This window comes from Anas acuta, chromosome 19 (assembly GCF_963932015.1).
Source record: "Anas acuta chromosome 19, bAnaAcu1.1, whole genome shotgun sequence".
In the NCBI taxonomy this organism is placed as follows: Eukaryota; Metazoa; Chordata; class Aves; order Anseriformes; family Anatidae; genus Anas; species Anas acuta.
In genome coordinates, this window is record NC_088997.1 from 6966786 (window position 1) to 6977779 (window position 10994).

The 10994-nt window shown below is 62.9% G+C and overlaps 1 protein-coding gene across 2 annotated transcripts; it reads left to right on the forward strand.

Moving 5' to 3' along the window:
- Nucleotides 1–1335: 1335 nt before the first annotated feature.
- Nucleotides 1336–10303, forward strand: LOC137842301 (ras GTPase-activating protein 4-like). 2 transcript variants are annotated; one of them, XM_068656155.1, is made up of 20 exons: nt 1336–1494; nt 5156–5212; nt 5409–5522; nt 5831–5892; nt 5991–6120; nt 6329–6410; nt 6542–6673; nt 6757–6848; nt 6928–7051; nt 7126–7279; nt 7602–7666; nt 7850–7962; nt 8043–8229; nt 8656–8793; nt 8870–9187; nt 9264–9401; nt 9479–9614; nt 9703–9823; nt 9918–9982; nt 10120–10303. In XM_068656155.1, the coding sequence occupies exons 1-20, from the start codon at nt 1430–1432 to the stop codon at nt 10239–10241; spliced, it is 2415 nt and encodes an 804-aa protein (XP_068512256.1). In that variant the 5' UTR covers nt 1336–1429; the 3' UTR covers nt 10242–10303. The 2 variants fall into 2 exon arrangements, with proteins under 2 accessions (XP_068512256.1, XP_068512257.1); XM_068656156.1 differs by having other exon boundaries at nt 1398–1494; nt 9918–9985.
- The last annotated feature ends 691 nt before the right edge of the window (nt 10304–10994 follow it).

The window sequence follows — 10994 nt, forward strand, 5'->3', positions numbered from 1 at the left end:
GCCCGCCTCTGCCTCCCTCTGTGGCCTCCAGCGATGCCTCGCCAAGTGTCCCGGCCCCATAACGCGGCGGGGGTTTGGGGTTTGGGGTTTGGGGAGGGGGAGGCGTTCCTGTGCTTGGTCTGCTTTGGTCGTGGGTGGGAAACCCCCCGGTGAAAGGTCTGGGCTCACCCCACAGAGCCTGGTGCAGGGGTAGCCCGGGGGTGGTGGCAGCCCCCCAGGTTTCTGTGGGGCCAGGAGAGCCCCGGGCCCTGTGCTCGCTGCAAGGGCAGCGGGAGGCGCCTGCCCCCGCTCTGCAAACCGCCCCCGTGAGCTGCAGGACAGGACAGCGTGATCCCACGGTGTCCCCACCGTGTCCCCATGGTGTCCCTAAAATGTCCCTGCAATGTCCCCACGGTGTCCCCGCAGCAGCTGGGCACAAATGCCAAGGCCCCTCGGTGTCCTTTAGCGGAGAGGTGCCCCGGGAGGGTTTCCCTGCTCCCTGCACATTGCTGAAGGTGTGTTCAGTGCACCGAGCCCACCCCTTGTGACACCACGGGCACAGTCCCAGCCCTGCCAAAAAAAAAAAAAGGAAAAAAGAAGAAAAAAAAAGAAGAACAAAGGGGAAAAGGGAAAGAAAAATAAAAAAAAAAGAAAAAAGAAAAAGAAAGAAAAATAAAAGGAAAAAGGGGAAAAATGAAAGAAGGGAAGGGGGGGAAAGAGGGGAAAAAAAGGAAAAATAAAAGAGGGAAAAAATGGGAAAAAGAAAAGGGGGAAAAAAGGGTAAAGAAAATAAAAAGAAAGAAAAGGAGAGGAAAAAAAGGAAAAAAATGAAAGAAAGGAAGGGGGAAAAGAAAAGATGGGGGAAAAAGGAAAAATAAAAGAGGGAAAAAAAGGAAAAAGAAAAGGGGGAAAAGAGGGAAAGAAAATAAAAAAGAAAGAAAAGGAAAAAAGGGAAAAAATGAAAGAAGGGAAGGGGGGGAAAGAAAAAAGGGGGAAAAAAGGAAAAATAAAAGAGGGGAAAAATGGGAAAAAGAAAAGGGGGAAAAAAGAGGGAAAAAAGGGGGAAAAGAGGAAAAAAGGGGAAAAAAGAGGGGAAAGAGGAAAAAAGTGAAAAAAACGGGGGAAAAGAGGGGGGAATGGAAAAAGGAAAGAAAGGGAAAGAACAAAAACAGGAAAGAAAGAAAAAAAATTTAAAAAGGGAAAAAAAAAGGAAAACCCCAAACCAGGCGAAACCCGGGCTTTGGGCCCCGCCCCCCTGCGCGCCTCGCCCCGCCCACACCCCATGGCCCCGCCCACATCTCCCAGGCCCCGCCCACCTCCTCCCAGGCCCCGCCCCCTGTCCCCGCCCCGCGCTCTGATTGGCTGCCCGCGGTGCCGGCCGGCACATGTGCTGCGTGCGGAGGGGCCGCGGGTTCGAGTCCCGCCGTGTCCGCGCGGTGCCGCCGCCCCCATGGCGCTGCGCAGCGCCCTGGCCGTGCGCATCGTGGAGGGCAGGGACCTGCCCGCCAAGGACATGTGAGTGCCCCCGGGTTTTTGGGGAGGCTCCGGGAAGGGTTTGGGATGCCCCCATGCTGCTTCGCCCCCACCATGGATTTGGGGTGCGCCCCGCAGCGAGACCCCGGGATTTGGGGGAGCGCTCCCGGGGTTTTGGGGAGCCCCCCGTGGTTTGGGGGATGGCCCGGAATGGTTTTGGGACCGCCCCGGCAGTGCCTGTGCTTTGGGGGTTCCCCCCCATATGGCTTTGGGGTGCTCCTTCCTTTAGGGTTTCCCCCTGGGTGGCTTTGGTGCGGCGCCCCCAGCAGTGCCAGTGCTTTAGGGACCCCCTCGGGGGGGGCTCTGGGGTGCCCACAGCCATCCCTAGTGTGCTTTGGTGCCCCCCCGACTTTCGGGACACCCCTGGGATATCTTTGAGGTTCCCTCCCAGGAGCACCCAGCGTTGGGGGTGTCCCAGCACGGTGCTTTAAAGCAGCCCCTATAATTTTGGGGGTGGGGGCGGCCATACACCCCCACCTGCAGCTGGGTCCTTCGCAGGGACCCCAGTAGGGCTGTCACCCAAAGGGGGGTGTCCCCATCCCGCTGTCCCCGCTCATCTCCCAGCACCCAGCCTGGGGGCTCTGTCGGTGTCCCCATCGGGTCGGGTTTTCCCTCCTTGGTGGCCCCCCAAGGGCTGTCCGTGCGTCCCGGCATCGCCACGGGGCAGGACGTGGGGGTAGCACGGGGGGGACCCAGGCGTGGAGCCCACGGGATGCCATCGAGGAGCACGCTGCAGCCTGGCAGGGTCGGGGCTGCTGGAAAAAAAAAGCAAAAAAACCCTACAGCCGTCATGGAAAAAGAGGATAAACAAGGAAAGAAACATGACTTTTTTTTTTCTTCTTGCCTTTTTTTTTTTTTTAAAAAAAAAACATGTGTCAAGGCTTGGTTTTTATTTTTTTTTTAAATCCCTTGGCACCCATCCCCGCTGGGAACTCGGACCAGCGAGGGGAGGTTCTGGTTTTTAGGAGGAACGTTTTGCGGGAGGGATGACGCCGCCGTGAGCGGAGGTTTCCAGATGGGAGCAGAGCTTTCCAGCCCCGTGGGCACGAGGCTTGGGGCAGGGGCTGCCCCAGGAGGGAACCCCAAGCGCAGACCCGATGCATTCACCTGCTGCTGCCTGACCTCGGCCACGTCTCACCGCTGCCGTCCCCTCCCCTGCTCCTGCCCCTGATTTATGGCATCCCGCTGATTTATGGCATCCTGGTCCTCCGCCCTGTCGCAGGCAGCCTTTGGGATTTCCCTAAGGAAATCCGGGATGTCACCGGGGCTGCCTGTTCACAAACACCCCCCGCGCCCCAGGCTTCCCTCTCCGTGGGTGCAACAGCACGGCGAGTCCCCGGGCACCCTGACATTTAAAGCTGTGACCCCTCCGGAGGCTGCAAGAACAAAAGCTTCGAGGTCTGTGCTGTGCTGCTGGCAGCCATAAACCCTGCACAACGTAACTCACTGCCTCTGAGCTCGGGCTGGGGGGGAAAACCTGCTCCTGGCAGGGGGGGCAGGTCTGCACCGGCGGGGTTCTCCGTCTAAATCCGATGGAGGAGGACCTCACTGCAGCCACGGTGCTCAGCAGCAGGATTTGGGTGATGCTGCTGCGCTTGGTGCCCCCCCTGCTGTGCCCTGTTTCCCCCAGGACCCTGCAGCCCCGTTCTCACAGCAGCAGCGGGGTTTTGCTGGGCTCTACCCCAGCCCGGCACCGCTGCGCTGCAAAGTTTCGCCCCGCCGCTGTCCCTGTGGGTTCCCCCCCTCTTCCCAGAGCAGAAGCAGCGCCGTTTGTTTCTGTTCCTCATGCAGGCGCCCGCCCCGAGCGTGGTTTGGCAGCGGGGCCGCCGGGCAGCCACGAACCCGTGGAGCTGCCCATAAAGAGGCAGAAGCCCTGCTGCAGCTCCTGCCCTCCGGCACGTCGCCACCTCTCGCCCTACCCCTCGTTTTTTTTGTGTGTTTTCTCCTTCTAAAGCCCGACCTTGCCCCTTCCCCTCTCCTTCCCGTCCATCACAACGCTCAGGCTCTGTGCTCCAGGGCTGGGCGGCCAGAGCCAGCTGCGTGGGTGGCAGGAAGATGCCCAGCACCCGCAGAGAGCCTGCAAAATCGCCTTCCCTGCCATTCAGCGCGTGCTGGTGGCGATGCTGCAGAGATAACATAATCCGGGGCGTTCGGCTGCGTGACCCTGCCCAGGCTGCGGGGCCCCCAGGGGATTTATCCCCAGCCCTTGCAAAGCGCAGGCAGCAGATTTTGGCAGACCTGGGTTTTAATCCCCCGTGCTGGTGGCTGGGACCAGCCAGGAGCAAGCCCAGGTGCTCAGCGCATCCCCGCGCTTTGCTCACATGCAAATCCCCCAGCGCTGCTCTGGGGCTGTGGCTGGGCGCTGCAGCGCTGATGCTGACCGTGCTGGGAGCTCCCCAAAATTCAGGGCTAGCAGGAAAGCTCAGCACAGTGCCCCTACAGCCGCCGGCACTGAAAACCCGCTCCGTGCTGTTCGGCAGAGCTCAGCTGGGCAGATGGTGGCTCTCCGTCTGTGTACTCGCTGCCCGCTTAATGGTTTGCATAAGGCAGGGAACGGCGGTGGTTTCGGGTTAATGGTGCTTAATCCCCTGGTTTCATTTAAAACCTGCTTGGCTGTGGCTGGGAACGGGCAGAGCGCGGCTCTTAGCAACCTGCCTGACATCGGGGGTGCCCCGGGAGGGGACGCCAAGGGACGGGGACGCCGGCACCGTGCCCAGGGCGTGCAGCACGCAGAAACGGAGCGCGGGGGCAAGGTCCCCTGCGTGTTGAAAAGGAGATGGTGAAGGCAGATTGGGGCTGTTTGCTCTCGCTTGTTTATTTTGTCTTCCGGCCGCCTGTCGCTCTCCGGAGCCAACCCGTGTTCCGTGGGGATGGCCAAGTGGCCGAGCTGTGAGGCCCCCGATGCTGGTGGCAGCCCCACGTGGCCGTGTGGGTCCTCCTGGACCCCTTTGGTCCCCCAGCAGCTGCGTTGTGCAGGGCAGGGAGCATCCCAAACCCTTTTCATCCCCTGGCAGTGGTGTGTGGTGATGTGAATCACACCTGGACCTGTGGGGTCCCCCAGCTGTCGTTCTGAAGCACTCGGGGCAGCCAGGACCCATGGGTGTCCCCAGACGCACGCTGAGCAGATCCCTTTCCACCTCCTTGGCCAGCACACGGGTCCCGATGGCTCCTCCACCTCCGGCCCCATCCGTGCCTGCAGCTGAGTCACCCCCTTTCTGAGGAACTCGGCCCGGCTGTCAAGTGGTGATTTTTTGGCAGCGGCACGCGGGAACAGTGACTGGGGCCATCCTCGGGGAGGCTGCGGGCTCAGAGCATCGTGGTGGCCACAAACACCCTGCGGTGGCCGTGGCACGCGCTGCCCTCGCCCTGCGTCACCGCAGGGTGTCCCCGGGGATGTCCGGGCTCTGGGTCCGTCTCGGGGCTGGAGGAAGCTGTTGTGGCTCCCGGTGTGTGCCAAAAAGGCCTGCAAACACTCACTTTGGGGAAAGGGTGGGATTTGTTTGTTATTCGCCTTCCTATCTGGAAGAGAAGCCGCCTTCGGCTGCCAGCAGGATGCCGGGGTCAGGGCTGCGAAGCCGGGCTCGCCGCGTGCCTGCAGCCGCGGGACCGGCGGCACTGACGGGGCCGTGCCGTTGCCTTCCAGCACGGGGAGCAGCGACCCGTACTGCATCGTGAAGATCGACAATGAGCCCATCATCAGGTGAGCGGATCCGGCCCCTCTGCCCTCTCTGCTTCGTGCTGAGCCCCTCCTCAAGGCATGGACCACGATGCCCAGGAGCCCACGGCCAAGCCCTGCCCCGTAAGCCACCCCGCTGCGGGTGCTGCGCCCCAGGCAGGTGTCACCAAACGCTCGTGGGGCTCTGTCCCCAACATCAGCGGTGCCGTCTGCCCCGCAGGACTGCCACGGTGTGGAAGACGCTGTCCCCGTTCTGGGGGGAGGAGTACGAGGTGCACCTGCAGCCCACCTTTCACAGCGTCTCCATCTATGTCATGGATGAGGACGCGCTCAGGTACGGGCAGGGTTTAGGGCTGGGGAGCTGGAGCTCGGTGCTTATGGGGCACGGGCAGTCTGCTCAGCCCCATAGCAGACACCAGAGAACCCCCAGCGGGCCACGCAGGTGTGGGTTTTAGGACACAAAAGCATCCAGGCTGGGAGGGGATGGTGCTGGATGTGGTGTCCTGAGCCCGAGGTGGCAGCGAGCAGTGGCCGAGGTGGGGACAGCGGCACCATGGGGATCCCAGCCCAGGACCCCCGGGCGCCCCATCCCCTGTCCCTTTGTGCCACCCCCCCCGACACCTCCCTGCTTGTGTTTTGCAGCCGCGACGACGTGATCGGGAAGGTCTGCATCACCCGCGCCATGCTGGCAGAGCACCCCAAGGGTAGGGGACGGGACGGTGGGGCTGTCCCCAGCCCTGCAGCCAGCCGGTGCTGGAGGCGTGCCCAGGTCCCCCCGTGACGGTGCCCGTTGTCCCCGCAGGGTACAGCGGCTGGGTGAGCCTCAGCGAGGTGGATCCCGATGAGGAGGTACAGGGGGAAATCCACCTCTGCGTGGAGCTCCTGGAGGGCGAGGGTGGCCGGCGGCTGCGCTGCACCGTGCTGGAGGCCAGGTGAGGGGATGGGGACGGGGGTGGGGACGGGGATGTCCCGCTCCCAGGGTGGCGTGGGCAGCTTCTTGCCTGCTGCTCTCTGGTGAGTCCTGGCTGCTCCGTGACTCGGTTTCCCCGTTGTGCCTGAGGCAGGGGAACCAAGGAGGGGAGCAGGAGTGCACCTCAGTGTTTTGGGGGTTAGCTGGAACGTCCCCTCTCTTCTCCGCAGGGATTTGGCCAAGAAGGACCGGAACGGAGCCTCTGACCCCTTCGTCCGTGTGCGCTACAACGGCAAGACACAGGAGAGCACCGTGAGTCCTGCTCCAGCTTATCCCATCCCGCAGCCTGTGGCAGTGCAGGGAAAACCCTCAGCGGGGAGCCCTCAGCGTCCCCAGAGGGATGAAATCCCCGCGGCAAAGGGGCGAAGCCATTGCCTTTGCAGGTGGTGAAGAAATCCTGCTACCCGCGCTGGAACGAATCCTTCGAGTTCGAGCTGCCCGAGCCCGCTGGGGAGAAGCTGTGCGTGGAGGTGTGGGACTGGGACCTCGTCAGCAAGAACGACTTCTTGGGCAAGGTGAGCCCCAAAAAGCACCGCCACCCGCCCCCGCAGGTTGTGGGGCAGGCAGGAGCATTTCTGAACCTCCCCTTCCCACCCAGGTGGTGTTCAGCGTGCAGGGGCTGCGGGTGGCTGGGCGGCAGGAGGGCTGGTTCAGGCTGCAGCCCCACAGCTCCAAGCCGAGGGAGGACGGGTGAGTCTGGGCACCGGGGCGCACCGCAGGGACGAGCAAGGGGGGACGTGGTGGGGACGTGCACGCCGTGTTCCTGCAGGCGCCGAGGCAGCCTGGGCTCGCTGCAGCTGCAGCTGAGGCTGCGGGATGAGACGGTGCTGCCCTCGCACTGCTACCAGCCCCTGGTCCAGCTCCTCTGCCAGGAGGTGAAGTCGGGGCGCCAGGTGAGGGGTCCGGGATGGGGATGTGGGTGTGCGCCTCCCTCGGGCCACCACATCCTCGTGTTTCTCCCCTCCAGGACGGCCGGGTACACCTGGTCACCCTCCTCGATGAAACCACCATGGCCGAGTGCCGGCAGGAGGTCGCTGTCAACTTGGTGAAGCTCTTCCTGGGCCAAGGGCTGGTGAAGGAGTTCCTGGACCTGCTCTTTGAGCTGGAGCTGGCCAAGCCCTGTAAGGCTGGGCTGGGGAGCGGTGCTGGGGGCTGCCAGCCTTCTCTTGGGGCTGCAAAATCTCTGCAACCTCGCGTGGTGATTCCTGGGGGCACAGCCGTCGTGCTGTGCTGTGGGTGGGAACCTGCTGGGATCATCCCGAGGAATTTGCTGGCGGTGTTGGCTGTAGTTGGTGGAGGAGCAATGGTTTGAGGCTGGGAAACCTCTGACTGCAGTGAGAACGGGCAGGGGGTGGAGGGCACAGCCCCTGGAAACACCCCCACGGCTGCAGCTTCCTGGGGGTGACCCAGGGCCGTCCCCACAGCCCCTCTCCCCTTTCACAGGCGAGCCCAACACTTTGTTTCGGAGCAACTCCTTGGCCTCAAAATCGATGGAGTCCTTCCTCAAGGTGCCACACTGTCCTCAAACCCACGGGGAGCTTCAGCCCAAACCCTGCTCATGCCAGGTCCCCAAGGGGGAGCCCTGCTGGGGCTGTTTCTCCCCCTGGGGCCAGGAGTTGAAGAAAATCCCCTGGGTGGCCCTGGGGACGGGGGTGTCGGCTGCCAAATACACGGCTGTGGTCCCCCGGCAGGTGACGGGGATGCAGTACCTGCACGCGGTTCTGGGGCCCATCATCACCCGTGTGTTCGAGGAGAAGAAGTACGTGGAGCTGGACCCCAGCAAGGTGGAGATCAAAGACGTTGGGTAAGGGGCACAGGGGGGGGATGGCGATGGGCTGGGGCTGCCCCCGGCGTGGGGCTGATGGGCTCCGGTGGTGCCCGCAGGTGCTCGGGGCTGCACCGGGTGCAGACGGAGAGCGAGGTGATGGAGCAGGGCCGCCAGCATCTCCAGTCCTACCTCGGGGAGCTGCTGGACACCATCAGCAAGTCGGCCCCCACCTGCCCCCCCGTCATCCGCGCCGCTTTCCGGCAGCTCTTCCAGCGCGTGGGGGAGCGCTTCCCAGAGCACCAGGTCAGGCTGGGCGTGGGGACCCTGGGCAAAGCCTGCGGTGGGGCTGGAGGGGCCGTGGAGGCTGGTGTCACACCACGCCATGAAGGTGGAAGTCTCTTTGGGAGGGTCAAGAAGGGATATTGCCAAAAGGCAGGGTGTGCTGGGGCTGTCCCAGTCTGCTTGGTGGGCTCTGCTCCTGCCTATGGAGCAGGGCCCGTGGGGAGGTCCCCAGGGAGCAGAGCACCCCAGGCAGCACCCCAGCACCAAGGAGCAGAGCCTGGGCAAGGCGAGGTTCCTCCAGCTCCCATCTTGGCAAGGTCCCACATAAATACGGGGTTGGCCCTTGTGCTGGTAGCCAGCCCACGCATCCCCTCAGCATTGATAGCCATGGTGCCTGGGGGCGTCCTACACCAGGATGGGCCCTCACACATCTTGGTGTGGCCGCAGCACGCCAAGTTTGTGGCCGTCACCAGCTTCCTCTGCCTCCGCTTCTTCTCGCCGGCCATCATGACCCCCAAGCTCTTCCACCTGCGGGACGCGCACGCCGACGCGCGCACCAGCCGCACGCTGCTGCTCCTGGCCAAGGTGGGACAGGGGACGGCAGGGGATGGACGGCAGCGATGTCACGGTGGTGGTGACGCCACCGTCCCGTGGTCTGCAGGCCATCCAGATGGTGGGCAACATGGAGCCGGCAGCGGGAAGGGCCAAGGAGGCCTGGCTGGCCCCACTGCAGCCCGCCCTGCAGCAGGGTGCCAGCCAGATGAAGGCCTTCATCACCCGGCTGGTGGGGACGGAGGAGGAGGAGGAAGACGGTGGCGAGGGGAGGCTGCGGAGCCCCCCTGCTGCCGTGGTGAAGGAGGGGCTGCTCTTCGTCCACAAGACGCGGGGCAAGGGGCCGCTGCTGTCCTGTGCTGCCAAGAAGCTCCACTTCTGCCTCACCGGGGAGGCCCTGAGCTTTGCCAAGAGCCCTGGGGCAGAGGTAAGGGGGGCACAAGAGGAGGTGGAAGCCCACCATGACTGGGGTGGCACTGAGCACCGTGTCCCCCATCTGGCAGAGGATCGGCTCCATCGCCTTGGCCAACATCCGTGCGGCCGAGAAGGTGGAGGAGAAGAGCTTCGGGAGCTGCCACGTCATGCAGGTCGTCTACGTGGATGAGAACGGGCAGCAGGAGACGGCCTACCTGCAGTGCAAGGTGGGATGGGACCGGGGTGGGGATGGGGGGTGTCAGCCAGCCGGGACACCCCATCTCCACCCCGTCCCCTGCGGCAGTGCGTCAACGAGCTGAACCAGTGGCTGTCCGCCCTGCGCAAGGTGTGCGGCAACAACCCCCAGCTGCTCTGCGCCTACCACCCCGGCGTCTTCAGGGGGGACAAGTGGACCTGCTGCCACCAGAAGGACAGGACGGGTACGGGGGGTGGCCAGGATGCGGTGCGGGGGTGTTAGCGGGGTGCCTGCCTCCCCCCAAAACCCATCGCCAGCCCTCTGTCCCACAGGGCTGGGGTGCGACCGGACCCGGCACGGTGTCACCCTGCAGGACTGGAGTGACCCCCTGGATCCCGACGCAGAGGCACAGCGCCTCTTCCAGCACCTCCACGGCCTCCAGCAGCCCCTCAGGTGAGCCCCTCATGGGGGGGACAACAGGGAGGACAACCCCCTGTGTGTCCCCTGCCCCACAAAGGCTCTGTCTCCCCCGTACCCTTCTCCCCAGGGAGAAGTACTGGGAGTTGGTGAAGATGGAGGACCCCCAGAACAGCCCCCAGGTCTGCGGTGAAGGTAGTGATGAGGGGGACACTTGGGGAAACAGAGGGAGGAACCCCCAGCTCCCCAACCCCATCAGGGATGCTCTGTTTGGGGCATCCTGCGTGTTTTTGGGGAGGTCTGGTATCACTGCCCTCTGGTCCCCCCCGCAGGTGCCCCAGTGCCCCCGGGGCTGAGCCAGCTCTTTGAGGTGCTGCAAGACCTGGAGGGCTGCCACCGCCTGCTGTCCCCCAGTCCCCCCACATCCCCTGCCCTGCTGGAGCTGCAGACGTGAGGGGTGTGGGCAGGGAGACCTCTGTCGTGGGTGGTGGCAATAAAGGCACTTTGTTCCCTGCACCCGTGTCCTCTTGAAAATTTTTGCTGGCAGCAGACCGCTTCTCCCAGATGAAGAAGGAGGATCCGTCCAGGAATGTGTCATTTCAGTACCAAGGGGCTTGGGGTAGCAGCCACAAGGGAGGCCATGGGGACATTGAGGATAAGAGGGACATTGAGGGCCTGGAGTGTGTCCAGAGAAGGGCCACAAAGTTGGTGAAAGGCCTGGGACACGAGTCCTGTGAGGAGCGGCTGAGGGAACTGGGGGTGTTTGGTCTGGGGAAGAGAAGGCTCAGGGCAGAGCTCATTGCTCTCTGCAACTCCCCAAAAGGAAGCTGTGGGGAGCTGGGGGTCGGCCTCTGCTCACAGGTAACCAGTGATAGGAGCAGAGGGAACGGCCTCAAGTTGTGCCAGGGGAGGTTCAGGTTGGAAATGAGGAGACATTTCTGTCAGGAAGAGCAGTCAGGCACTGGGACGGGTTGCCCACGGAGGTGGTGGTGTCACCGTCCCTCGGGGTGTTTAAGGGAAGGTTGGACATGGTGATTAATGTGGGAATAAAAATGTTTTTGGAAGGAACGTGGTATTGAGATATGCTTGCAGTGATAAGAAAGCTTAAGAGGCGACCTTGTAAAATGCAGACAACCAGAATCCTTAGAGCAATTAGGCGGAAATCACCGTGTAAGAACCATTACCACCTCAAAGAGGATAAAAGGCA

What these genes read in the sequence shown, in the direction of transcription:
- LOC137842301 (XM_068656156.1), top strand. Translation starts at nt 1,430, where the DNA reads ATGGCGCTGCGCAGCGCCCTGGCCGTGCGCATCGTGGAGGGCAGGGAC. An exon ending in ATGGATGAGGACGCGCTCAG is followed by an intron (nt 5,523 to 5,830) that starts GTACGGGCAGGG and finishes TGTGTTTTGCAG; the next exon opens with CCGCGACGACGTGATCGGGA. An exon ending in AGCGCTTCCCAGAGCACCAG is followed by an intron (nt 8,230 to 8,655) that starts GTCAGGCTGGGC and finishes GTGTGGCCGCAG; the next exon opens with CACGCCAAGTTTGTGGCCGT.